The following is a 26,381-nucleotide window of genomic DNA, read 5'->3' as shown; positions in this document are numbered from 1 at the left end:
CAGATGTTTACATTTCTAGTTTGGCTTTTAACTTTTTGTACTGTGAATCTTAGAGCAGCCATCTGGATGATGGATGGATGGATGGATGGATGGATTGATTGATGATAGATAGATAGATTACATTTACATTTTCATGTGAGGCAGCACATATTTATACAATTTCATCTGCTGAATCAACCACAAAATGTCAGTTTTGTGTCAGTGGCCCCGCAATGAACACAAACGCATGCGCAGTGTTATCGTTGCGATGCCACTGACTGACATACATTTAGTCACTATGACTGTAACCTATATCTAGCATGTTTTTAGAATGTAAAGTGCGTCTTTGCAGTCATCCACAACAGAAAAACCTCCTCTGTCTGGAGATAAACCAGCTCTCTAGCTTTTACCGACAGAGACTCTCAAGTCTCCATGGACCAAAGCGATAAAGCTTCTTTATCTGTAGATACACCTGAGACCAGCTTTCTGGACAAAGACTCTGTGGACCCAGACGATAAAGCTTCAGTATGGGAAGATACACCTAAACCCGGTTTCCTGGATCTCGACAAAGACTCTAAAGTCTCCATGAAGCAAGACGACACAGCTCCTGTAACTGAAACCTTCCTGCTGGAGCAAGAAAAAGACTTTGAAGTCTCTACAGACCGACAGCTAACCGCCCCAGAGTCCAGAGGTCTCTTTAACTCTTCAGTCTGTATCTGAGGCAGAAGATAAAAACCAGCTCAGAATGTTTATCACTCTGCTAACGGAAAGAGTGTTGGCCAAGTGTAACGTTCTCCAACACCTCGGGCAAGAGGACTGGACCGCCCAGATCAACCGCCTGGTCAACCAGACGATGGAGGGACTCACTGTCTATGAAGACTTCTGCCCGGACTTAAAGCACAAGAAAAAGGTCTGCAAGGCCGCACTGAAAGACCTCGAACACAAATTCCAAGACCGTCTGTAGAAGCAGAAATCACAGAGACTTTTATTGCTCACATTAAAGAGCTGTCGGCGCAGATGGAAGAGAAAACCTCGTCTCACTTGTCATGGAACGATGTGCTCCAGGCTGTGGGTTTTGGTGCTCTCATACTGGCAGCCATGACTCTAATGCTTCGTTGTTGACGACCCTGAGGTTGGTTTTGTTCCACATACTAGAAACACCACAAAAAATATGATCTTATCATCTCAATTATGTAGCAGGAGTTTGCCGGTTTCTCTCTCTGGCCAGCACGGAGGTGCTCATGCATGTTTTCATTTCTAGCCGTGTAGATCATTGCAATGCCCTACTTTCTGGTCTCTCCAAAAAGAGCATTTCCTGCCCCAGGACTTTATGATCGTTGCGGGGGGCCCCTGCCTGTCAGGGTGATGGTGGTCTCTGTGGAAACCTGTGACACCTCTAGGTGTGAGTGACACTTAAAGAGCGGTTGTTAACTGAATCAGTCCCTCAGTGCTGAGCCTTACTCCATTCTGTACCGGGGGTGCGGGTGCTTGGGGAGTATGCATGAGTGTGTACGTGTGTGCTTGAATGAGGGTGTGCAGTATGGTGGGGTTAGGGGTGTTTGTTTTTAATGTAAAGCACTTTTTGTTTCATTTTCTATGTAAGAAAATTGCTATATAAGCAACATTTGATTTTAAAGTTTGATCTATTATGGTGGCCACAATAAACAACAACTAACATTAATCAGCTATTAGTTATTTTTATATTTATTGACTTCTTTTTTTATTATTTTTATCTCAGATGTTTAGATAGAAACAAACCTAGTTTTAAAGTTTACAGTTACACTTTCTAGTGCTTAGTGTGTGAGGAATCAAGATCTGCTGAATCAACCACAAAATGAAAATATGAAAATAAACCACACGGCTGTGTGTACTTTAAATTATACAAAACTATTAAAACACTGCACCACTGTAACAGTACTAAGACGACATATTTACCCTCTATTTCTTCCGTTAGCATTAGAAACTAGCTCAGTGGAGACACACGTGTGAAGTGTGAAGTTCCGCCACACAACTAACATCTTGTTTCAGCTGATCAAGGAAATGTGTGAGCAGCAGAGAGGATAAACCAACATGAAGACCAGAGAGCTGTCTATGGGAGAAAAGCGAGCCATTTTCAAGCTGAGAAAAGAAGGAAAATCAGTCAGGGCTATTGGACAAACATTGGGTATAGCACAAAGCAAAGCACAACAATTTGGAACGTCCTGAATAAGAAAGAAACTGCTGGCGTGAAAACAACAGTAGTTGATGACAGGAATATTGCGAGAGCTGTGAAGAAAAACCCTAAAACATCAGTAAGTGACATCACCAACGACCACCATACTGCAGGGGTGAAGGTATCACAATCCACTGTTCGAAGAAGACGCCGAGAACAGAAATACAAGGGCCATACCACAAGACGCAAACCACTCATCAGAAGTAAAAAGCTGTGGTAAAAGCCTGAAATAGTATCACAAATGAATAATGCAACAGTTTGGTGATGTTGAAGGGTCGCAAGCAAGGGTTATTAAATGTTGTTTACTTTAAGATTATTTGTTTGTTCCATTACTTTTCTCCTAAAAATGCTGTGTTGTAATACAAACGGTGATATATCCTAAGTTGTTTAACGCATCAAGATGTAAATACCAGGAAATAAAAGCTGACATTCTGAACTCTTGTCTCACGATCATCTTTTAATCTTAAACCCAAATGTCTTCAGTGAACAACAAAAACAAGGGCATTTGCCTTGCTGTTCCAGTACTTTTGGAGGGGACTGTAGTAAACGTGTTTACAGCCTGGTACAAAAAACGACTTTGGTCTAAAAAGATTATTTTACTATTCATGACAACTGTACGTGGGGTGAATTGTTTATTTTTTTATTAAGATTTAAAATTCTGCATAATTAAAGGGGATTCTTGCTTTGAGTGACCAGCGCTAGCCTGAGCTAACACGTAGCTGAGAGTTGGGTGGGCGGAGTTAAGCTCACTCAACATGGCGACTGCGGGCTCCGCCCACTTTTGGGCTTCATTTTGTCTTTGTCTGACTGTCTTAGATATTTCACATGACTAATCTGACATTTACTGCATGGAAGGGGTCAACAGTTAATAACGTTAAATATAGTTTTAGTAGGTGTGAAGCACGCTGGAGTCAGTTGATGGTTTCCTTCTCAATAGCCTAACCTGTGAAAATGTCTTTTACCTTTTTTACCTTTATCTTATTAAAATGCAGAGAGTTCAGAAAGGCAGATCCTGCTTGGCAACTGTGACCAGGGAACTAAAACAAACTTGAGAGGCTTAACACTGCTGACACAGCATGCTTTCAATGGCCTCATAAGCAAATGCGGTTCTTTTTAATTTTCAACCTAAACTTTCAGAGAACTAACATTGTGCGTGGTTTAAAGCATCCTATATGTGTTTTTTGATGACTAAAGTGTGAAAAAGGAAGCAGCAGAATGTATTGTGCTTGCAGCACACTAAAATTAGAGCAGTAAGCAGAGGACCAGAAAATCAATAAGTCACAGGTAAGTCATACACAGTGTATCCTTCCTTCCTCTCTGTCGCCTTCTTTCCTGTCAGCTCTGTCAAAGAAATGTTAAGGAAACCATTATGCAGTTAAGAAGAATGATGAGTCTGCAGTAAATGCAATATTGCCTAATCAAAAGAAAGTTAACTCATACAGGGGGATGCTGATCTCACAAAAGTACCAAAGAATTAAACCAACTGTTTCTCTGTTACCTGAGACTTTACATATCATTACCAGACCTTATAGTACTGAAATTATTTGATCCTTTGGGATAGTAAGAGATCAAAGCCACCTATAAAATGAAAATGGAGGCCTCAGGGAGATGACACTGGGACACCCAACAAACAAATATCCAAGCACTGCATTTTTTTTTTTTTTTTTTTTTTTTTTTTACACAGGTCATCCTGGGGTATATATGAATTTGTATTAATGTAGTTTGATTTCATTTTGGAGGGAGATATTTGGGGAGATATTTTGGCTCAATGACTTAATTTTTTTGTTATTTTAGCAAAAATGTACCTCAGTCTAAAGTCTGTCCAGACTGGAGGAACGGACGGTTTAACATAATGATAGATAAAATGACGTTTTTTACAAATTTTATCAAGGGTCAATGGCTTTCTGAAGTCTGCAGCCCGTGGGCATCACCCAATGCCTTCTTTACGATGCTTTGCCAGAGCTTTACTTCAGCCGTCCTGCTCGGCTGGTGTTTTTTTTTTTTCTGTGGGCCATGTGGTCTCTAGCTCCGTCTTCAGCTAGTAATATGTGCGCTTGCCTGCCTTGAGTTCAGGCGACTGACTTGGCCATTGAAAGAAAATTCCTCTTTATGTTATCTTCAAGGACTCCAGTTGCATTCATACAGTGTCTCTACTATGGAGCGATGTCCTTGGCTTAATGTCATTAGAGACAGTAGATCTCCATACACTTCACAAATTTTAGCCTGACATTTCTATTTTTGTGGCTCACAAAGGTTTGCATCTTGTGGTTGACCCTCTGCATTCGTACAAAGATGTGCATCAATCAGCCACAACATTAAAACCACTGACTGGAGAAGTAAATAATACCAACATTCATGTGGATGTTGCGTAGACATGTACGACAACACCTAAAGCAGACCAGACACAGATACACACACACACACACACACACACACACACACACACACACACACACACACACACACAAAACAGTTTAGGAACAAAAAAACAAAAACAAAAAACAAACAAAACATGAACAGGCCTCTAAATTCACTAGATCCCAAACTCATCAAGTATCTGTGGGATGTATTGGAACACGCCTGATCCTCTGAGGCCATTCCTCTGAACCAATAGGACCCAAATACCCCCACTGAAAATATCCTGTTGCCACACACACCACAGGACACCCTCAGAAGGCCCCCATGTCCATCCTCTGCTATAACATGAACATATTTTAAAAAGATAAAATAACACGGACCAACTGCCAACTGTCACTAAACACTTTGTTTAATAAAACTGCATTACGTTGCAGTTATTTTTAACAACAACAACAAAAAAAAAAACATAACAGTTTTTCACTTTTGCAAGCATCGCAGTTGTGGTACGTGAACTGCTGATATGTGCCGATACACCCTGAAACAGCATAAAAAGCCTTAGACGCGTCCGTTGAGAGCACCTCTGTCAGATCAATGACCATGAGCCCTGTCGTCAGCGTCGCTCTGCTCCTGCTCTCCACTGGTAAGAAAGTAGAAATAATGACCACTTTGTTTCTGATAATCGAAGTGCTTCCGTAAGCTGTGCTTTCTTATTAGCTGCCGTTGAGTCATGGAAAGCTCTGGAGGATCAAACTGAGAAAGAGGAGGGGAACTGTCGGTCTCACCCTCGGCACACTGTTGGGGTGGAAAATGACCACCACGAAGTGCAGGTGAGAAAACACGAGTCACCTTGAAAGTCCTCCTCATTTAGGTACGTGTCACGTCAGTGTCAGACCAATATAACTGCCACTTTAAATTTGAAGATTTTGCAGGACAGACGCATTCCTGGTTTCTGCAGTGCCTGCAAGTCCATTGTGTCTAAAGTACAGAAGAAGTTGGGAAATGATAGTTCAAAGGTAATATATATATATATATATATATATATATATATATATGTATACAAAAAATAGCACACAATAGTAAAGTATCACATAGTCACACATTGAAATCCTGAATCATGAAAGTTATCCTTCAGACTCTTAGGTCAACTTTAGTACATACGTACATTGATTTAGGACATTTTATACTTTCTTTGCACAAACTCAACTTAAAGTCTGCCTTATCACTACCAAAAACTATTAATAACCAATTAAAAATGAACAAATTATCTTGAACTACAACTGTTCTAGCTTCCAAAAATACTGAATTGCAAATTTAACCGCATCTCTTTGGGCATTCCCATTCATCCTGTACATTTGTCTGTAAATCTTTAGTTCAAAGGTTTCACTTTGTGATACTTCCCAAAACTATCACTTAATTGTTGGTTCCTAGCAACAAAGCAGCAAAATTGGGTCCTAGCAGCAAAATAAAAGAGACTCATACATAAGGGGACTTTTTAGGATGATGCAGGTTGCGGTGCGCGAACCTAAAATAGATGTTTTATTTCTTTACTTGAAGGTAAAAATCAGGGACTTGCTGCACAAGGTCTGCTGCCAAATGAAAATCCAGTTAATCGTGGCGGCCTGTAAGAAGATTGTCTCCAAGTACTCAGACAAACTGATTGATTTAATAGCTAAACATACCTGTCCCAGGAATACTTGTGTGAAACTGAAACTCTGCAAGAGAAATTCTGCTGTCTCCTGATGGTACGGGCTTTGCTCTCTCTCAAAGGCTGAAGTACTCACGATGTCTCTGTAACCGTTTGATTTGCATATTGTCTTGCTTTTGCAATAAAGAACCTCTGAAGCTGTTGTATATTCACATGCAGAGTTGATTAGGAGATGTGAAGCTGTGAGCAACAAAATTAAACGCCATAGTGGTCAACGGAGCATATGTGATGACACCTTAGTGCAATTAATAAAAAAACCAAGTGAGAGATAACACCTTAATAACGTGAGATTAGTCATCTTTTACCAGTGTGTGTACGTGGTCTACATCATTGACGTGTTTTTCCTTTAGTTTTTCATATGTTTATTGAGCTTTTTATATACATTTACATAACAACAACAATAAAACAACACTCAGTACAACCTTGGTCTACACACATTCACATCCCACATGCATCTGACCAGTGCAATGCAACTATTGAGTTGGAAAAGTTAAGATATTGTAAGATATGTTGATAAATTGTCCCTCTGAAGAGTGGAGTAGACAGGTCAGGCACCCAAGGGGAAAGCGTTCCACAATTATCAAATGCCAGTTTGATTTAGTGGGGGGGTGGTCACTTATCCAGGACAAAAAGCTGTTCTTCCTTGCTGCATTTGTGAGGATATTCTAAAGTCTGGTAAAGTTAGCATCCACAATAGTGTCTTGTCTGGGGTTACCCAGGGTTAAAGAAAGAGGGTCCATGTGCAACACAACACCAAATATATTTTCCAGGTCTTGTAATACATTCATCCAGTGTGCTTGAATTTTAGAACAAGACCAGATACAGTGAGTATAGGTGCCCACTGCAATTTTACATTTTAGACGTGGGTTAGAGAGTTGAGAGTTAATTTTATGTCTTTTGTTTGGAGAAGTCTGTAAACGGCGCACAATTTTAAATTGCAGCAATCTGGCACGGTTACACACAGATATTTCCTTTGTTTGAGTCTTATCTTATCTTATCCCAATCAGTGTCTATACGAAGTACACTTTGCCACATCATCACAGCATCCTGTCACACCCTTTGTCACACTATTCTGACTTGTAACATTGAGGCGTTTTTGACAGACAAGACTGTTTTGCATGTCTTGTAGAAAAAACACACACAGCACTTTTTCCACACTCCAGATTGGTAGATGACAAATCCATAGACAAACTATCGACGACTTGCTTAACCTTAGCAAAATGCTTCTCCTCCATTTACCTATTGCTGTTTTACTCATTACTTTAATGTCATCATGTTTGTTCATGTTTGGATTTGACTGACATGTAGTCCCTACTAGGAGCCAGTATTTAATAGGATTGGATCAACCTGTTTTTGGTCAAACCCAACCAGTTCTCTGTTGTCCGATGAGATCTCTGAGAGAACTATACAAGCCCATAATCTTTTGACCTCTGCAATAAGGGGATCTCATAGCTCTGTTGGGGACATTTGGCTAGATGGGTTTAGGACCACTTGTGCCCTTAGATGCATAGACCCCTTGAGAGTTTGTAAACAATGTGACATTTTTGAGGGGCGGGGCTTAACTGGATGCAAAACATCGCAAACTACAGCCTGTAAACGGCGGTTAGCATGTTTCAATGTTTTGGCAAGAATGAACAAGGAAAACGCATATTTTATAAAATATACTAATACACTCACTCCCCGAGACCGTGAGTGTTATTTTTAAAAAGTTGACTGACTGATGGGACTATATTCACCGAATCCTACACTCACTCACTGGATTTGACCAAAAGGAGAACACAGGGGACAAAGTCTGGTCTGTCTTTATCAAGTAAAGCCTCTCCAACAAAGATATTACAAGACGTAAGTGGAACCACTGTGGAGGGTATTGTACTAAATGCAGCTTGTACACCCCTGAAACTCACAACGAATGTTGCATTAACATGTAACAAGAATCCCCTAACTAATAACTAAACATAATTTCAGTCCCAATTTATCCTACACCATAATGTTTTCCAGTCTGAAACTGACCCAAAATACAGCAAGATTTTTATGGTTGAACGTGACAGTGTTAGCCTCTAGCTTAGCCACTGTTCTGCCTCCAGCTAACATCGTGATGGGAGTGGTCTCATCCAGAATGATTTATTTCCAATTCTGTGGTTCAGGGATGAACATTCAAGCTCAACCTTTTCACAAAACCCTCCAAAGCTTCTTAAAAAAGTAAATAACCGGGTCAGACACTGTTTATCAGGAAGTAGTACTTCTTAAAAGGCAAAAAATCTAAATACTCAAGCTGGTATTATTACTGCAGCTTTAGGCCCAGTTCAGATGTAAATATGTATTTAAGCCATTAGGTGTCATGCAGTGTGTAAATAGTCGAAACACCCAACCCCCTTTTTTAGTAAGTGATATGAAGCTATTTAGGTGAAACATTGTGGCACAAACCACAACGTCTCAAACTTGTTTGTGAAGGTTCTCAGGCATCTAGGTCACAGTAACCCAAAAGTCGTTCAGATTAGTGGCATAGCTCTACAAGTACGGTTGCCTTTTTTAAAAAGCCTTTTGAACATCCCAGACACTACATGCAAGTAGAAAGAGTTTTTTTTCTTCACAATACAGAGGTTCTTAGACAAACAAAATGAAAGTTATCTCTCCCATGGGTAACATGTGTTAAACTGAAACTCTGCAAGAGAAGTTCTCCTGTCTATCAGTACGGGTTGTGCTCTCTTTCAAATGCTGAATTACTCATGAAGTTTCAACTATATGATTTTAATATTTCAACTCTGTGCATACTGTGCACATGTGAGCTGCATTGTGTGAGCATAATGCAGTGTCATAGTTGATCAGAGTGCCTGTCATGTAGTCCGACCTCTGATCTATAAACCCTGGGTGGATCAATGAATGACTAAATGACAAATTGTGCTTTTATTTATATTAACACTAAGAGCATTTCCTGGAAAAGATATAATTGTGCTGGGGGGCGATTCGATGAAACCACGTGTCAGTTTCACGCACGCAGGGACCTGCAGGGAGGGGGTGGGGGTGTTGTTTGGTAGACCTTCATCTCCTATATAAGCCGCGCTGTCACCACAGAAGCTCACACCCAGAGGTCCCAGCTCACTGCCAGCAATGGAGACATCTACAGCCCTCCTCATGTGCATCTTGGTGACATGTTCAGGTGCTTCTGCGGCCTTTCATACGCATTTTCTTTGACTTTGCCTTGACTTTATGAGGTGTACCAAAGCTTTTCTGTTCTGTCCCCTTTCACAGTCTGGACAGTCCACGGAAGAAGCGTACAGGTCAGGATTGATGACGAGGACCAGGTGGAATCATCCATGGATGTAGAAGGGGTAACGTTAAAAAATTATTGTGCACAATATGGCAACCAGACTAAATATTGCTCTAAAAGTGTCAGCATAGATTTGAAATGTGTTTGCCGGATTTAAATATTTCCCTCAGAACCTGCAGACAGGAAAAAGGGGAACCGATTTAAAACCATTTCAACCTTAGCGTAATGGATTATTTTAGCAGTAACAGGGCATCTATAGATGAGTGTTTTGTTTTGCATTGTCATGTAAAATTGATGTATATTAATGCATAGCAAAAAGCATTATCACATACGTTGTAGTGTGCTCTAAACTTCGATCTTCTTCTATGCAGATTCCAGGAAAGTGCTGGGCGTGTAAGTGGGCTTTGAACAAAGTGAAAAAAGTGGTTGGGCCCAACGCCACTGCTGAGGTAAAGCCACTCAATGTCACCAACCCCCCGGGGACCACAGAATCGTGGTAAGGGCACTAATGTCACGTTTACTTTTACAGAGCCTGACGGCAAAGTTGAATGCAGTCTGCAATGAAATAGGACTCCTTAAAGCTGTATGTCGCAAACTTGTGAAGTCATACCTCGGAACTCTGGTCGAGGAGCTCACGACCACGGATGATGTGAGGACCATCTGTGTCAACATCAAAGCGTGCAAGTGAGTTTCTGCTGTGTGGAATGGTGCAAGGTTTGGGTCAGTCTGTAGAAAATCTCCACAGTATAAGAACTAAGGCCTTACGTATCTCATGCAAAACGTTTGATCAGTTTATAGCTTTCGACGAGAGGCTACATGCGGCTAGCTATATTATTAGACTTTAAAAAACATTAAAAGCAACTGAAAGGAATTGCATTTGAACCATTTTTGATGTTTCTCTGTTTATCCACTGTGCTCTCTTTAGGCCGAAAGAGGCACTGGACGTGTTCATCTATCAGGAGGACGACAAGTCTCGCCCTGAAATCAAAGTGTTTTACTGACACCCTGTGCATTGTCTTTGTAATAAAAATACAAAAAAAAAAAAAACAGACAAAACCATCAGCTTTGCATTAGTGACAACCAATTGCTAAAAGCATAGAATCAATTATCTTTTTTATCACTGCCTTTATTTACCATATTAACTGTACTGCTAATTTCCAGTTTTGTGCACAGCTCATAGTTAATGGGCTGTATCCATTTGTTGCATTTAATAAAATCTCAAGAGCATTCACTCGACTTTGAGTTTTTGTTTGTTTGTTTATAATAATACACACAAGGACACTTTACAAGAACAGAGAAGACAGATAAGACAAATGGACACGGGATGAGCTAACTGAGAAGGTGAAGACTGACTGACTGTGGTCAAAAGCCTGGGCGAACAGATGAGTTTTGAGAGCAGATTACTTTTACAAACCTTTAAAAAAATAAAAATAAAAAAATAGCACCAATCCAGAACCAGTTGTATGAATGTTGGCCCTAAAATCACATGTGAAACTGGTGGTTTCTCTGGTGACGCTTCTGAAAAAAATCTTGGTTGAGTCCCACTTTTCCCTTCTAAAATGTGTTCAGAAACAGACTTTCCTCAGACGGTATGGATAAATGATCATTGCCGAAATCAAACTAAAAGCTGCTGCTCATCGCTGGCGAGACCATTATTTCCTGATGTGGTGTGACACTGAGAGCTGTATGCATGCGGTTCATTCTGGTACACATGATTGAAATCGCTGCCCTCGAACATGAAGGAACCCGTTTTTCAAGTCGGGTTAGGGTTTACCACATCCCCCATTTATAGTTGAAAAAAATCACACTTTAAACATAATTAACTGAGAGAGGCGTGAAGTAGTAGAAGAGTTTGAATATCTTGGAGTGGCCTTTGACACAAACCTGTCATTTAAAGCACATGTTAAAAAAAAAAAACACCATTAAACACCATTAAATTCAATCTATCAAAGATCTTACATCTAGAACAGCTAAAGTCTATACGCAAGATATGATATTTTCGCACATAAATTACTGCTAAGTTTAAGAGTGATGTTCTCTGACTTCTCTAGTGTCTTCAATACAATCAGACCTGACATCCCGGGGAACAAACTCGAAGGGTTGGGGGTGGACCACTTCCTCACCTGCTGGATTATGAACTACCTGAACGAGCGGCTGCAGTTTGTGAGATTGCGCAACGGGGTCTCGGAGAGTGTCGTGAGCAGCACAGGGGCCCCCTCTTCACCCTGTACGCGTCGGACTTCCAGTACTACTCTGGTTCCTGCCGTGTACGGAAGTACTCGGATGACACCGCCTTCGTGGCCTGTATTCGGAGTGGGCGAGAAAGCGAGTTCAGGGAACTGGTCGGGGCCTTCAGCAAGAGGAGTTCCAGGAACCACATGCAGCTGAACACCACCAAGACCAAGGAAATGGTCATCGATTTCTGCAGGGCCAAGTCCAATGTCTGTGATTGTAGATTGGACGGTTTATTTTCAGAATATTCTTTTAACTCATTACCTCACTCTTACACTACTTTTAAGAGTTTTTATCTTATTCTATTTTTTCTCCTTGACTCGTACTCTTATGTCCATGTCTGGTCACATTTATGTTCTCTGTTGCCTTGAAACTCTCGGACAAAACAATTTCCCTGCGGGGATCAATAATAAAGTGATCTTGAATCATTTAGATACATTTCAAAATACAGAACACTTTAATAGTTTACTTTTAATCAAATCATACATTAATTCAGTGAAGTGTGGATAACACTTCATCATGATACAACAGAAGCTGTCACATTTAGGTCGTCATGCACACATAAACACGCATACATATCACCAAGTCATCAGTGATAAAGTGATAAAGGTGACCAAACATCCGTCACCGTCTCGCATCTTCTTCACGAAGAGGCTGCGGTAGCGAGCAGACACTTGGTGTGACGGTCGAGGACACGTCCGAGTGTCTGGCTCCTGTCCCAGTTCTGCTTTAAGGTCTGTCTGTCCAGCTTGTTCAGGCTTTGGGAGCAAAGACGGAGATCCCGGACGAGCTCTGATAGCTCGGCGTCCACACATTCACCGTCCCAGGGCCCGCACACCTGACAACCTGCGGGTGAAAGCAATTGTTTTATGAGGCAGGAAGAAGCTCAGCGAACGGTTTCACCTGTACGCTCTGAACTACGCACACCTTGGAGGTTTAGAAGCGCCAGTGGTCGACCGGCCTCTCTGACAGACGCCAGGATGCTTTGTAGTCCCGCCGATGTGACTAACGGGTTTCCTGACAGGTTCAGACTCACCAGGGATGGGCAAGACGGCAAACACCTGGAGAAAAATGCAAACAGCTGCAGGTCAGAGTAAAGGATGACAGATGTAATCAATGCAGACCGAAGTAAAGGGCCTTTCCCTTCAGCCCACAAACCTGGCCAAGACGGCTACGCTGCTGTCCGTCAAACCGTTAGCTGCTAGATTCAGGTGGGTCAGCGAACACTCATCCTATAATAAAAACAAAAAAAAAAGTGTTATTATAATTGCACCAGCTACAACACAAACCGATTTATGCGCGTGTTCACCTGTGTCATGACTTTGGTGAGGTGCTCCAGCGCCGGGACATCAGCAGGACCCTTACGGACGGCAGACAGGTCCAGGTGTGTGAGACAGTGGAGGGGCAGAGTTTTTAACAGCAGCTCGAAGCCGGTGGAGCCCAGTGCGTTGTGGGATAGGCACACTGACTTCAGGTGGCCCGTGCCTGAAAGACCGGAAGTTGTGAAATTGTGAAAGCACTTATTTTAAATCTTCTAAACGGATCAATATCGTGCCCCTCTCTGTATTCCCTCCCGACTCATCAACAGACTATGGGATTTTCCAGCTTAACCATTCAGATCTCTTATACTTCATGCGTCCTCATATGAGGACATTAGGTTTTGGGTTTGTGGCAGGTTATTCTGCCTCATTTAGACTTGTTGTCCTCATAAGTGGACATTTTAGTAGTCTACCATCTAGTGGAAGTAAAGGGTCAGTACACTAGTCAGTGTAGGAGCAGATAACGAGACAAACGTGAACAAAGCACAAAACCTCATCGGATTTTATGGTTGTAACTTTGTTTATTTATACTTACTAACTTCTCTAGTTTGATATGACATGAAGTGTGTTTTACATGGCCTATTTTAATACATTTATTCCACTGTTTTAGATTATTTTAAAATGTAAGTGGCTATTTATTTACATTTATAACCTATTTTTACTACATAAGGTTTTGACTCATTCATTTTACTTTTTTTTTTTTTAATTATTTCTCATTTTTTACCACATCTGTTTTAGTCTTTTAGTTCTCCAGTGTTCTATCATGGGGGCTGTTGCTGTCGCGGTGTGGTCTCTGCGGTGGTGTGAATGGCCCCCCGCCCAAACTGTTAGCGTCTCCCTTGCCTCAGTGTACTGCTTATCTTATCTTAAATTTAACAGCTTTTACTGTATATGGGTGTGAGTGCGTGCACGTGTGTGAGCGTGCTTATATGTGTCTGTATGTGTATATATATAGTCAGCCTTGATTTTCTTTGTTGTTATGTTTTTATTTGAGTTGCACTTTTTTTTTTTGTACGAAAAGTACAATATAAAGTTTCAGTTTGATGACCTAGTCTCTCCAGTAAGAATTTATTCATCCTGAATAATTTAGCACTGGATAGAAAGGTTTGAAAGGAAAGCTACCTGTCAGAGCGTTAGCCAGCAGCAGCCGATGCTGCTGAAGGAAACGAGCCGTGAGACCACAGGCCTGCAGGGACAGCCTGGTTAGGAGAGGGCAGCAGGACAGCAGACAGGACAAAGACTCAGACACGCCGTCGCCCAGCGGATTCATGCTGAGATCAAGCTCCTCTAGACACTAGGAAACAACCACAGGCAACAACTGTCATGAGAAACAAGTGAGGTGATGGAAATAAGGAAGGCTGTGTGATGTGAGATTAGTCACACTAACCACAGTGTCAAAAACGTATCTAAGCAAAAGAAAAAATATTTTCTTGCAAACAGCTGTACTTCTACCCACCCACTGTTTCAGAAATAGGTCAGATTGAAATTGAAATTGAAAATTCCTTCTTGACATTACTATAATTTCAAATAAAATTGGAGGATTTTAAAATAATCTGGACCCAAATAGAAACCCAACCGGCGACAGCGGGCGAAATGAAAACACACTCGTCCGGATATGGGCCTTTACCGGGAACGCATGATGACTCTGCCCCCTCAGAGCGTTCACAGCCTTCTCCAGTCCTTCCCCCGTAACGCTATTGGCGGAGATGTCCAGCAGCCGCAGCCGAGGCATGGTGATCGTCGTGGCAACCAGTTCGGGGAGAAGGTTGTCGGGGAGACGGTTGCCGGAAATACGCAGCTCGGTGAGGCTGGCCTGAAGTTTCAGAGCACGAAGGAGCGGGTTGAGGGACGAGGGGGGCAAACTGAGGCCAGACACAGACACGGAGGAACTGCCATCTTGAACCTCGCACAGCCGGGTGACACGCTTGTTCTCGCCTGCAGAGAAACAAAAGAGGTGTTGCGTTACTGGCAGTGCAAAATCGCTCTGTGCTTGCTTGTGTGTATTAGGGTGGGTTGCTCACCCACTGCCAGGCTCTGACAGGCCTTCTTGTAGCGCTCGGGGAGAGGAGGGAGATCCCAGGAGTCAACCTCAGCCAGAACCTGCAACACAGCACGCCATAAACATCCAGCCTGGAAAAAACAAACGTCTCCGTGGCCCTGTTGAAACGTGGTGCAGCCCATACATTGCCCGTCCCTCACTAGCAAAGTGTGTGCAGCTGGAAAATACTTGTGCTCTATGTCTTTTTACCTTTTTATTTTGTAAGCATAAGAGTAATAATAATGTTTTAGTTAAATGAAGACTAGAGATCGACCGATATGGATTTTTTTTTAGGGCCGATACCGTTTTTTTTTTTTTTTTATATATATATCAGCATTTGCTGATGGCCGATACATGCTGCCGATATTTCGAGGCGATATTCGCTTATTCTCCCTCCATTTACATGGAGTCGGTCTCTAGTTTACAATATCAAAATATCAAAAAAATATCAAAATGTGTCTCGATGACCCACTTGAGATCACGTCACAGTTCTATGTGTATGAGTGAATCAATAATAATTTATTATTCCCACGTGTCTTTGGTATATTCACACCTGTACTGAACCTCTGGTCAGTTGCAACTTTGAATGGGTGTGAACAGAGCATAGGCCTGTTGAAAATCTGTTAAATACACCCATTGCCTTTATTACTGAAATGCCCTGCCTCACCTCTTCATTGGTGTGCAAAACAGCCAGCAGCAGGTCGTGCGGAGAGAGCAGAGCGCCTTCCTTCTGCAGCGAGAGACGAGGCAGGAGGCCACATTTCTGGTAGTAACGCTGAGCCGCCTGCTCACAAAGCCACGACACGGTGCAGGAGTCTGCCTCACTGGAGCACACAGAGACGGAAGAGACAACATTAATACGCAGCATGTACGAGCCTTTAGGTTAACAACCTTTAAGCCAGTTCGAGTCTAAAAGCCACATCTTAAAAACAAGTGAAACATGCAACGTTGATTAAAGCCCACGTACAAACCTTTGTGGGACCGGGATGAGGAACACGTCCTCCTGAACTCTGACCCTCATCCTGATTGGTGGAGGCAGTGGTGTGGGGACGGGAGCAACCAAAGACTGAGGTGGGGGCTGCAATACATAAAAAAGTCGTATACATTCAAAATCAGCAGGTCGTTATTGTTGGAACATCTCTGACTCCACCTCACTAAAAAGATTCGGTAAAACCTAAACACTATCACCATTGTGCAGGCAGGATTTTACATGACGTTATATCAAACCAAAAAGGGATTTTGTTTTTATGCACTAAATAAAAATTAAAATGAAAGGTAAAGACATAAGTCTACTGATTTTGAAAGTGAAACCTGATTAATGGACAGTTCACAGTCATTTAAGGCTCTTAATGACTCAGACCTTCTTGATTGTTTACAGCCTGCGGTTCAAGTTGTTCACATTGCGGCCCCTAGTGAAGCTGAATAATTTAAAAACAACCGCCTCGCCGGGTCTGAGTTGCCATGAATAAATGATGGGAAGTCTCTCAAATCGTCCGAACTTGAAATGCACTTTCGAATAAGCACGTGCTTTCTGTCCTTCTGTAACCTGTGACTTATTCCTCCCCGCTGTCTTCTGACCTGGAAGTGGATGTGTGGCGGAGGTGGAGGCGTGTCGGGTCTCGCGTTGTCGTCGTCGTCTGTAACATTGGGGCTGTGCGACCTGTTCACCTCTCGCCTGCCCAACCTGACCATCCCCGGCATCTGGGTCATTTTGACCTGGTGAGGCTTCAGCGAGCCGTTCTTCCTCCCAGAGTGACTCCTGCTGGAGGAGGAGGGAACTGCGGCACCTGAAAGAAGGCGAGCTTTGAAGACATGAAATAACAAACGACGAGTAAAGACAAACAAACTAGTTAATCAGTACCTCTGCTGACTGTGTCCGAGTAGTTCTGACTTCTTGCTGAAGAATACGTTTCCTCCCCTCTCATTCCGTCGTCCTCCATTCGAAGCCTCCTCTTTTTCTTGGGCTGAACTTCCTCCATGTCGTCTTCCAGCCAGTCATCAGCCAGATACTGCTCCTCGGGAATCAGAGCCGTCTTGTTGCTGGATGAAACGGCGGGTGTGCTGGAGAGCGGAGGCTGCGAGAGGCCCTGGCGAAGAGTTTTGGAGCTGCCTAAGCTTCGGATGGCGCTGTGGTACTCCTCGCGTTGAAACACGGACGCAGGCGCAGGCGCAGGGGGCTCCCTGACACCCTCCCGACCCGAGGTTGGGATTGAGGCGGGTTCCTTATTTGGGGGAGCTTCCTTTTGACTCTGAGCTGGAGGGAAACTGTGTCTAGGGCGGACGGGACGGAGGGGACTGACCGGGCAGTCAGAGTCGCTGTCATCTGAGCTGCTATGGTTAATCTAAAAACATACACACACATATTATATATTTTAACTGTAGATATGAAGGCTAGTATAAACTATATGAATCTAAAAGACATTACCCCGTACAGAACCGCAGCCCCTGTTCCTCTGGCTCTGAGACGCTGACTTGAGCCACTGCTCTGCCGCCGTTTGGGGCTGGCGGCTTTTTGCTCCGAGACCCTCTCGCTTCGAGGCCGGTCCTGGCTGGGGGAACGGCGCCCTCCAGTGGACGACAGCGGCTCAGAGTTCTCGGCATCAAACAGCTGGCTGTCCTGGAGGGCATCAAAAGGCTTGGCAGGGGCCGCAGCAGCAGGCACTGTGGTTGGCAGAGATAAGAGACAGAAACAAGTGTTTGAAGCGCTTCTAAAAAGGCGGACCGCAGCTGACACGGTTTGATCGTGTAAAAGCTTCACCTCCCCCTGCTAGAGCCTTCCTGAGGAGCCTCTCTGTGGCGGCACACTCCTGCCTGGTTTCCTGGTCCAGCTCTCTGCTGTACGTCCTCTGCCAGTGGCGCAGGGTATCCAGGGCCGTTTCACCCTGAAAGAAGAGGGTCAGAGCACGAGATGGAAGCATAAGAGTTTCTTGAAAGGAGGTCCAGTGATTTGAATGTTACCAGCGCGGGTCAGTGGATTTTCAAAAAATAAAAGAAGCCGTATCTTATCAGATTCAACAACTTGTCTAATTGGAGAGATCAAAATCTTGTAGAGTGAAAACCCGCACGTGCACTTGAATCTTAATCATATTTCCTTTAAAATCCGAAGTTTTTTCTTTTTTTTTTTTTGTCTCTTCTCTCCCTTAGATTTATAAATAAATCATGACGACAGAATCCGCACCAGCGCATTCACAGCTGGAGAGGGAGGGTGTGAAAAATACAAAACATGAAAGGGCGCTTTGAATTAAATGAAAGAAATAGAAAAGAAAAAAGCAAATACGTGCGTCGTTAGTCAAGTCGATTTCTGCAACTAAGAAGTGTGCGTTGGACTTTTGGTCAAATATTTTAGCTAATGTTTTGAATTTTAAATGGAAGTTATATATTTTGGGTAACACAGAGTATCTTTTTTGATTCTTTATTATGACATTTTTCCTTTAAAAAGATCCGTTTCTTTAGCTCAGCACTTATTAACAACACGCAATTTCAGTCCATCAAGTTCACATTAGATCAGACTTTGCCTTTGTTATTCTGCCCATGTGTCTCCAAGTTTGTGTTTTGCACAGTGAGTGACATGTATCCCTTTCTTATTGTGTGAGCATCCTATAAAATCTGCAAAAATGACTTTCATCGGAGGGAGGACCATTTCAAAGCAATCTAATGCACGCCCGAAGGTGCTTATGGATTATGTTTGCGTTAACAAACACGTGATCGCACACGCACCCTGGAGTTGCGTAGTGTGACCGAGGCCCCTCGCTCCACCAGGAGTCTCGCAACATTCAAGTTGCCACAAGCGAGGGAATCGTGCAGCGGGGTCACTCCCTCGCACAGGGGGCCGCCGGGGTCGTTGACGTTGGCGCCGTGCTCCAGCAGCACGGCCACGATGTCTGCCGTGAGGGGAGGAGAAGGAAAAGACGCGCTGAAAACGGTCGCAATAAAAACGAGAGAGAAAGATGTTTCGATGAAATTAAATCAGTTACCATAGTGACCGTGGTTGGAGGCCTCGTGAAGGGGAGTCCAGCCACAATAGTCCCTGGGGTTGACTGGGTGACCCTGACATACAGAAAAATTATATCATACAATCCAGGGCGACATTTCCTTTTTGACATCAAAATGTCTTGTTATTTCCTCACCTGTTCTACCAGATACTGGACCTGCCTCAGGTTTCCATCGATACACGCTCTGTGAAGAGACGTCTCGCCCTTTTCATTCCTCTTGTTCCACTGAAACGAGCAGAAGGGGAAAACATTGCAGTTCTAAAGCACACAGAGACTGTGTGTGCAAAGTGACAACTGATGCATGACTCACCCTCCCCGCCTTCCTCCGCCCTGACACCATCTTGTCATACCCCTCCAAATCATCATCTGGAAACCAAACAAAGAGACGTGTCAGGCACACACACAAACACCAGAGTCCCCTCTTCTCGTGTGGCAGAACGCCAGGCCCCTCGCGTACCCGAGTCCGAGAGAATGACGTCGCTGTCCTCCAGGGGTTCGCTGTTGTCCATCTCCTCCTCTTCATCCTCCTCGCCGTCGCTCCCGTCTGGAATCCAGCCCTCTGAACTACAAAGCTCCCGCAGCCTCGCCTCGGTGTCGTCGCCGTTCGACGAGCCGCCTCGCCTCCGGGACGCCAGCCAGAGCCTCAGCACTCGTTTCTGTGGGCGTGAAAAGTGTCAGCGCGTCACGCGCGGCTTTCATTTTTCAGGCATCCACCTGAAATCTTGAACCTCGGCCTTCAAAGCACTCTTTCGTTCAGATGTACCGCTCGCACGAAAGTCGATTTCAGCGTTCATTTTCAGGCTGTTGAAACACTCCCACCCCTATCAACGGTGCACTTTCAAACCCACCTGCAGCCCGGCCTGGCCGGACTTCTGAGCGCAGCGTGAGGCCGCGCTGTAGCTGCTGTCGACGTCCTCGAAGGCACGGCCGCTCTCCTCCTGAGCCGCAGCGATGTTCAGCCACGTGCTGCACTCCTGAGACAATCAGAAACGTACCATCTTATGATGCAAGTGTGAACTCATGAGGCGATAAAATAAAGATGAAGGTGTCCGTCTGCCACCGCAGGCTGCTGGTTATTACCTCGGTAGAGCTGCCCTGCCTTAAGGCCAGCTCCCTCCTGTAGTGCTCCACTGCTTTGCCGTGTTGTCTGAGGTCAGTGTAGGTGGCAGCCAGGGACACGTGAATGACAGCCAACTCCCTGGCAGGTTTTCCGAGCGCTTCTGCAGCCTTTAGCTACACAGCAACGCACAGCATTGTATATGCATAACTTAGCACAAGCCGAAGGAGAACTGAATGATTGAAGGGGGGCTGACGTTAAAAGAGTCGTGACGTCTTCCCGCGCGAATGTGTTTGACGCTTCTCACCTGAGCGTGATAAGAATCCAGGGCTTTGCTGTAGCAGAGAACCTTACAACAGAGGTCACCCAGCTGCTCGGTCACCTCCACAGCCCGACGGGAACTCAGTCTTTTAACCTGATCTTCTCCCAGCTCCTCCTCTAGTTTGCAACCCCGGTCAGCTGTGAAATGAAAGCAAAAAAATAAATAAAATCAGTGCCACTATTGTAGAGTTTGTAAAAAGGAAACATTTAAACCGACAGGATCAAAACTTTCACCATATTTGAAAGCTTTCTTCACTGCTTGCCTATCCAGAGGTTGCTGGGAACCCAACAGGAGGGCTTTCTTCAGAGACCGCCTCGCTGCTACAAAATCCCCCAGAGACAGCTGCACCTGTTGACAATGTGCCACAATCAAAATCAAAACCAGCGGCAGGATGGCAGTGAGTGGAAACAGGAGGAGCCGGTGGAGTTCACACCTTCCCAATGCAGTGAAAGCACTCGCTCTCGCTGAACTTGTCCTTGATCTTCCGGGCACACTCCTTGGCCTGCTCCAAGCAGCGGATGGCGTTGGACTGCTGTCCGTTGCGGAAGCAGATGTTGCCCAGGTTGAAGTTTGCGCGGTAGAGATCCTCCAGCAGCTGGCTCTTCCTTTACGTGAAAAGAACGGAGAAAGCTCAGCGTGCAACCTTATAGCGTTTTACCTGCAGCGAACAGTTGAAAAGACATTCCTGAGGGCGTACATCACAGACAGAGCATAGTTTAGGATATTCTTACTCAGCGATAAAGACACTTTGCCGGATGAACTCGCTGCAGCGTTTGCGATCCCCCAGATGATCACAGACCAGACCCAGATTGAGGAAGAGACGTGCTTTCATCTCTTTAATCTCTCGCACAGGCACAGTCCCTGCAAGTAAGAAAATATGTGAGCAACTAATATAGATACGGCTGAACGCACAAGTTCCTGACGACACAAACGGTGCACACCATCCAGACGTTCATCCACAATGGCCAAGCTCTTTCTGAAGGCGTCCTCCGCTTGCTCCAAACTGCTCCTCGACTGGTCCGATTCGTAACGGAAGAGGTAGGTTCGGCCGATGGTGGCCAGCGCCCTTTGCTCTTCAGCATGATCCCTGACGGAGCGAGCCAGGTCCAAGTGACAACGCTGGTGCTGCAGAAGAAAAACACGCACCACCGCTCATGTAAGTCCTAAGCGTCACTGCGGAGTTATTACTGGGGCGCGTAAACAGACCAGAGTTAAAGCTTTTAAGAGTGTTTAATGGCTGAAATAAATCTACTCACTTTCAAAGCAGCCGCAATGTTTCCCATCTCTGCGTAGCACTCCCCGATCTTGCGATTCGCCACGGCTCGTCCAATCACATCGTTCAGCACCTCGGAGAGAGACAACTCCTGCTGGTGCTCCCTAATGGCAGCCTCATAATCACCTGAGAGACACGCAGAGAACAGGCAGCACCACCCTGATTATACAGGATAAAGGCAGGAATCCAAAGTTGCAACGATGTTGCGATTATGCAACAAAAAAGGAATTCACACTGAACACAAAACAATGTTTTTTGCAGTGTTGTGTTCATTTTTTTAATCTAAGGATTAGTCATAACGCTTTGGAAAAAACACCCAAAAGTCCAAACCAGGTGCATCACTTTTTGGGGGGTATGCTGTAAAATTTGCAACCTATGGGTTTAATCAGGTTTAATAAAAACATTTTCTTGATCTGCTTGTGTTTTGTCTATTTGCATGTGTTTCCTTTTGTTGCAGTGTGTTGAGCTTTCTCGACAGTTGTATGAGGGACTCACATAAAGCCACAGAGTAACAATAATAATAATGATAATAATATTAAGACAAAACTAAAAGCAGGAAAAAAGTAATAAACAATTGAACTAATGAAAAAAAAAAAAAATATATATATATATATAATATAGCAGCATTAAAAATGAATTAAAATCTGACAGAAGAAAAGTGGAAAGTAAGGTAGACTATTTTTGAAGACAAACCTATATATTAACTGCAATAACTCCAACCTAAGAAATATTAAACCCCATAATGAAATACACATCATAGATGACCTTTATAAGGAGATCACTGCCTCCATCTATACCACAGTTGTGACCCATGGGCAAAAGCGGGCCGCCAGAGGGTCTAATCTGGTACACAGCATGATTATGCAAAGTGACAAAATTACTAGAAGACTGCGCAAATTGCACTTATCACTCTTAAGAAATTTCATTTTTTAAAGGATACTTTATTATTCTCCGAAGTTACTTGTTCGTCTTTGCACTAAATTGGACTTAATGTGACCCCTAAATAAAATGAGCTTGACACCCCTGATCTACATATTTTATAAAAGGATATCCCGAAACTCTTACCCATCCACGAATTACAGCACAAATAATATACATGTCATTTACTTGCACGTCTAAACTGGTGGTATTAAAATAAACTACTCACCACTCCTGGACAGCAACTCTCCAAGCTGATTGCAGATGTTGGCCTCCTCCTTCAAGTTGTTGTTTTGCTGTGCTTTGCTCTTTGCTTTCTGCAGCTCTGCGTTGTGTAAACAATCGACAACAATGGAGGGTTAACAACGGCGTTCAACTCGCAGAAAATGTGCAAAAACTTATATATAATAATAAATAAATATAATAAAGCAAAACTTACGCTTGATTTCCCGTGAGGAGCTCATCTCGGTTCAGCTCGGAGCGCTGCTAGCTAACTTAACAGCAGGTAGTGAGTGAATGACAACAAAGCGCGCCTTACTCTAGTTTACAGCTGGCTACGCGACTGGCAAAACTCTTCTATTCGTCGTCAGTCGTCTATCCATGTCTAATTTGGCATTAATTAATCAGATCGTCGTCGATGTTGCAGACAACGGCGTTATATGTTAGTAATTTTAGCTTTGAACTCACCGTAAACTTTGCATTGCCCCGCCAGTAATCTGTCAGCCAATGATTTAACAAGACTAACCTAACCCTCAACTGTGACTGTCAGGCACAAATCCGCCTCTATCACTGAGATTACAAGCTCCTATATCCAACCGTGACAATAACGAAACTTTGTCAAATGGCTTGTTAATAACTACTCAAATCACTGTGGATAAAACTGGCACCTTTCTGTGTCGCTGAATAAAATACAGTGTTTGAGCCTGTCGCGTCTCTCAATCTGACAGACATAACTCAGGGTAAAAAGCCAACGCGTTAAAAAATGGCGACGTTTGATTGGCCAACGGCGGCACGTGACGCTGCTGATTCCGGAAGAGGTCGGGACAACAACTGATACCGATATTCAGTAAATAGTAAATGTATGAGGAAACATGAAGATATGTGGTAATATGAAATGTATTAATGTCACGTACAGTATGTAATTCTGCAAAATTATACGTTAAAGTGGGTACGTGTAAAAATACAGTATGTGACAGTATAAAGTATGGAAATGAGCTATATTGTGTTGTAATATGTTTTGTACAATATAAAAAACGTATATACATATAACGAAATGCTGTGGAAAATAGCAGAAGAATAATGAAATTTGTGAGATATATACGTTTGTAAAATATAATAGCTGTCTATATTTAAAGGCAAATTCATGACGAAGAGAACAAAGTGGTTAGTTGTGCTCCATAGCTAATAGCAATCTAGCTGGCTGCAAAATATCTATCACTAATTACCAAAAAAGTACATTGTCCATAGTATACCCATCTCATCAGGCTCCGACCTGCATCCCCAACATTAACACTTATCATTACAAATGACATCTGAGGCAGACTTTTAAGAATTACACTTTTTCTTTTGTAGAATTAAAAATCACAACAAGGTCAAAAGTTTTAGACGTTTGTGGCAATGGTACTATCACCCAAAAGGCGTTTAAAAATAAGGCAACTGGACAGTTTTGAGGAGAAGTTTCGTCGCTCATCCAAGTACCTTCGTCAGTTTATTTGAATGCCTTTCCATGACCTTGATTATGACTGAGCACCTTCACAGACAACAGTACTGTCTCCACTTTGAAAATGGTGGAGTTAACTATTAAAGGGGAAATGAAACGTACACGTATTGGTCCTTGTACTGCAAACTATATCCTTAATAAGTCAAATATTAAAAGGTTGTTAAAATCAAAGTTTATTTTTGTCATTTCCACCTGTCTCACCTGCAAGAGAGTCCTGCATCACCACCACGGTGCATACTTTACACATTATAATACATGTGTTGGAAGTGGCAGTGCTTTCACTGAAAGATGTCTGAGCGGAAACACTACAATGCCCCATTTGTAGCAGGAAAGCCGAGCTAGCTGTAACCACATGTTAAAATGCGGTGTAAAACTATCCTCTTCTATCTATCTTTCGCCGTTTGCCTTTCTTAGGCTTTCTCTTCTCCTTTTTCACATTTTAATGCTATGGAAATCACCACCAATCCCATGACGTTACAGGCCACAGCACAGCAAGATGGTCTTGACCATGCTAAAAAACTTAACAACTGCCGTATCTTCTCCTTATATGCTAATATTTGTCAGTGTTGGAGGAGCTTCTCTGCCAGATGAACAGTGAAATCCTTTCGCTCAACAAGGAGAATGAGTCTCTCTGAGACACTTGACAAAATCCTTCAGAAAGATGAGGCCTAGATGTCAAACTCAAATCAAAATACATGAGGAGTAACTGAGAAAGAAAGGCAGAGAAAATATAGAAGTGGAGAAGGAGGCCCTGGGGGATGACAAGGAAGAACAGGTTGAGGAGGTTGAGGAGTGCTTGAGTAAGCCAAGGAGAAAGTGAAGGAGGTGAAAAACAAACTGAAGGAGGAATAGAAAGGCAGCGACGAGGCATAAGGAGGTGAAGGACTCCATTAAACATCTGCAGGAGGTGAACACCAGAGACAATGACAGAGAGAAGAAGAAGAAACCAAAGACGGAGGAAAAGACAGAACTGAAGGAAAGAGGAAATAAAAGACTTGGAAGAGAAAGTAGAAGTCGTGGAATAAGAGAACAAAGAACTAGAGGAGGAGAAGAAAGATGGAATAAAATGGAATAAAGGAATAAAAATGTTGAACAAAGTATTTCAAACGGCCAACTATGGACAACTTGACTCTGTCCACGCGCTCGCTTTAGACGAAATCAGGCACAGGCAGGTGAAATTTCCCTGTGCATAGGCCCAGCTCTACAGCTCTGCGTTCTTCAGGAAGCCACCCACACTGTCATACAGTTTTAAAATGCCGGTGTCCTTGTGCCGCAGAGACATATTTAATTTGGTGTGTTTGATAAATATGTTTGCCAGGTAGCACAGCTTTGCGATCCAGTGTCCTGGAACTAGGTGGCATGTGAGGGATTTGTGCTCAGATCAGAAAGGTGTGTACTTCAGATCCTATTCCCAACAGCTGGTTGAGTATTTTACCTCAACAGACCCAGCTGAGCGTGTTCAGCTCCCACGTTTTCACAGAGGTGGCGAAACAGGCGCACAATTGAGTGGCCTTGACTTGATCACTTTAATGCTGTCATGTGACACAGGGCTCGTTTTCCTGGACGCGAATGCCTCTCTGTGTTTGACGCTCTCGTGCTGCCTGGCGTTAGTGTGCAGACACATACAACGTTTCTCCCCTCAATAGCAACTTATCTCATAAAAGCAAAAAGTTGCACATTTCCCTTGGCATCTGTTGATAAATCAAGCTGGAGGGAAAAAGTCGCCAAGTTCTTAATTTTTTTTATGCTGCCTTTTTGTCAGTCAGTGCAATAACAAATTCCCGCGAGCTAGGATGCCACACAAGAGGCCTCCAGGGCTTTAGCTGATGTCACGGAGACTTTCTGCATCGTGTCTTGGGATGAGTAGAATTCAGAAAGTTTGCTCTTAAAAAACTCAGGCGGCTCACGGATATGGTATGCATGTCTTGTCTTCAGATGGCGCTGAAGATGTGCTGACTTCATTACACTGTTGGCTAATTTCAATGCAG

The 26,381-nt window shown here is 43.4% G+C and overlaps 3 protein-coding genes across 3 annotated transcripts; 2 read left to right on the top strand and 1 right to left on the bottom strand.

The window, feature by feature from the left end:
- The first annotated feature begins 5,122 nt into the window (after positions 1–5,122).
- On the top strand, positions 5,123–6,794 carry LOC125023969 (prosaposin-like). Its single transcript, XM_047611572.1, has 4 exons — positions 5,123–5,189; positions 5,264–5,376; positions 5,470–5,562; positions 6,104–6,794. The coding sequence occupies exons 1-4, from the start codon at positions 5,141–5,143 to the stop codon at positions 6,287–6,289; spliced, it is 441 nt and encodes a 146-aa protein (XP_047467528.1). The 5' UTR covers positions 5,123–5,140; the 3' UTR covers positions 6,290–6,794.
- Positions 6,795–9,329: 2,535 nt separating this feature from the next.
- On the top strand, positions 9,330–10,569 carry LOC125024226 (antimicrobial peptide NK-lysin-like). Its single transcript, XM_047611966.1, has 5 exons — positions 9,330–9,411; positions 9,504–9,583; positions 9,894–9,971; positions 10,052–10,206; positions 10,448–10,569. The coding sequence occupies exons 1-5, from the start codon at positions 9,363–9,365 to the stop codon at positions 10,521–10,523; spliced, it is 438 nt and encodes a 145-aa protein (XP_047467922.1). The 5' UTR covers positions 9,330–9,362; the 3' UTR covers positions 10,524–10,569.
- A 1,619-nt stretch (positions 10,570–12,188) lies between these two features.
- On the bottom strand, positions 12,189–23,402 carry tonsl (tonsoku-like, DNA repair protein). Its single transcript, XM_047611965.1, has 28 exons — positions 23,113–23,402; positions 22,903–22,998; positions 21,739–21,881; positions 21,424–21,607; positions 21,214–21,343; positions 20,916–21,087; positions 20,716–20,830; positions 20,468–20,619; positions 20,184–20,336; positions 19,952–20,077; positions 19,561–19,759; positions 19,414–19,469; positions 19,239–19,328; positions 19,086–19,158; positions 18,829–18,992; positions 17,870–17,993; positions 17,537–17,772; positions 16,973–17,453; positions 16,690–16,898; positions 16,083–16,189; positions 15,779–15,935; positions 15,095–15,173; positions 14,701–15,008; positions 14,196–14,367; positions 13,064–13,239; positions 12,913–12,986; positions 12,682–12,815; positions 12,189–12,600 (listed from the first exon to the last, which is right to left on the bottom strand). The coding sequence occupies exons 1-28, from the start codon at positions 23,135–23,137 to the stop codon at positions 12,398–12,400; spliced, it is 4,338 nt and encodes a 1,445-aa protein (XP_047467921.1). The 5' UTR covers positions 23,138–23,402; the 3' UTR covers positions 12,189–12,397.
- Between the last annotated feature and the right edge of the window lie 2,979 nt (positions 23,403–26,381).

This window comes from Mugil cephalus, chromosome 17, assembly GCF_022458985.1.
Source record: "Mugil cephalus isolate CIBA_MC_2020 chromosome 17, CIBA_Mcephalus_1.1, whole genome shotgun sequence".
NCBI classification, from domain to species: Eukaryota; Metazoa; Chordata; class Actinopteri; order Mugiliformes; family Mugilidae; genus Mugil; species Mugil cephalus.
Note: the sequence above shows the minus strand (reverse complement) of the source record. Positions and strands in the feature narration are given on the sequence as shown.

Bases quoted from the DNA above. Each gene is read 5' to 3' on its own strand.
- LOC125023969 (XM_047611572.1), top strand. From the start codon at position 5,141: ATGACCATGAGCCCTGTCGTCAGCGTCGCTCTGCTCCTGCTCTCCACT. The intron at 5,190-5,263 runs GTAAGAAAGTAG...CTTTCTTATTAG, and splicing joins TCTGCTCCTGCTCTCCACTG to CTGCCGTTGAGTCATGGAAA. The intron at 5,563-6,103 runs GTAATATATATA...CTTTACTTGAAG, and splicing joins TGGGAAATGATAGTTCAAAG to GTAAAAATCAGGGACTTGCT.
- LOC125024226 (XM_047611966.1), top strand. From the start codon at position 9,363: ATGGAGACATCTACAGCCCTCCTCATGTGCATCTTGGTGACATGTTCA. The intron at 9,412-9,503 runs GTGCTTCTGCGG...CCCCTTTCACAG, and splicing joins CATCTTGGTGACATGTTCAG to TCTGGACAGTCCACGGAAGA. The intron at 9,972-10,051 runs GTAAAGCCACTC...TTACTTTTACAG, and splicing joins GGCCCAACGCCACTGCTGAG to AGCCTGACGGCAAAGTTGAA.
- tonsl (XM_047611965.1), bottom strand. From the start codon at position 23,137: ATGAGCTCCTCACGGGAAATCAAGC. The intron at 21,608-21,738 runs GTGAGTAGATTT...TTTCTTCTGCAG, and splicing joins ACATTGCGGCTGCTTTGAAA to CACCAGCGTTGTCACTTGGA. The intron at 18,993-19,085 runs GTAACTGATTTA...CCCTCACGGCAG, and splicing joins CTCCAACCACGGTCACTATG to ACATCGTGGCCGTGCTGCTG.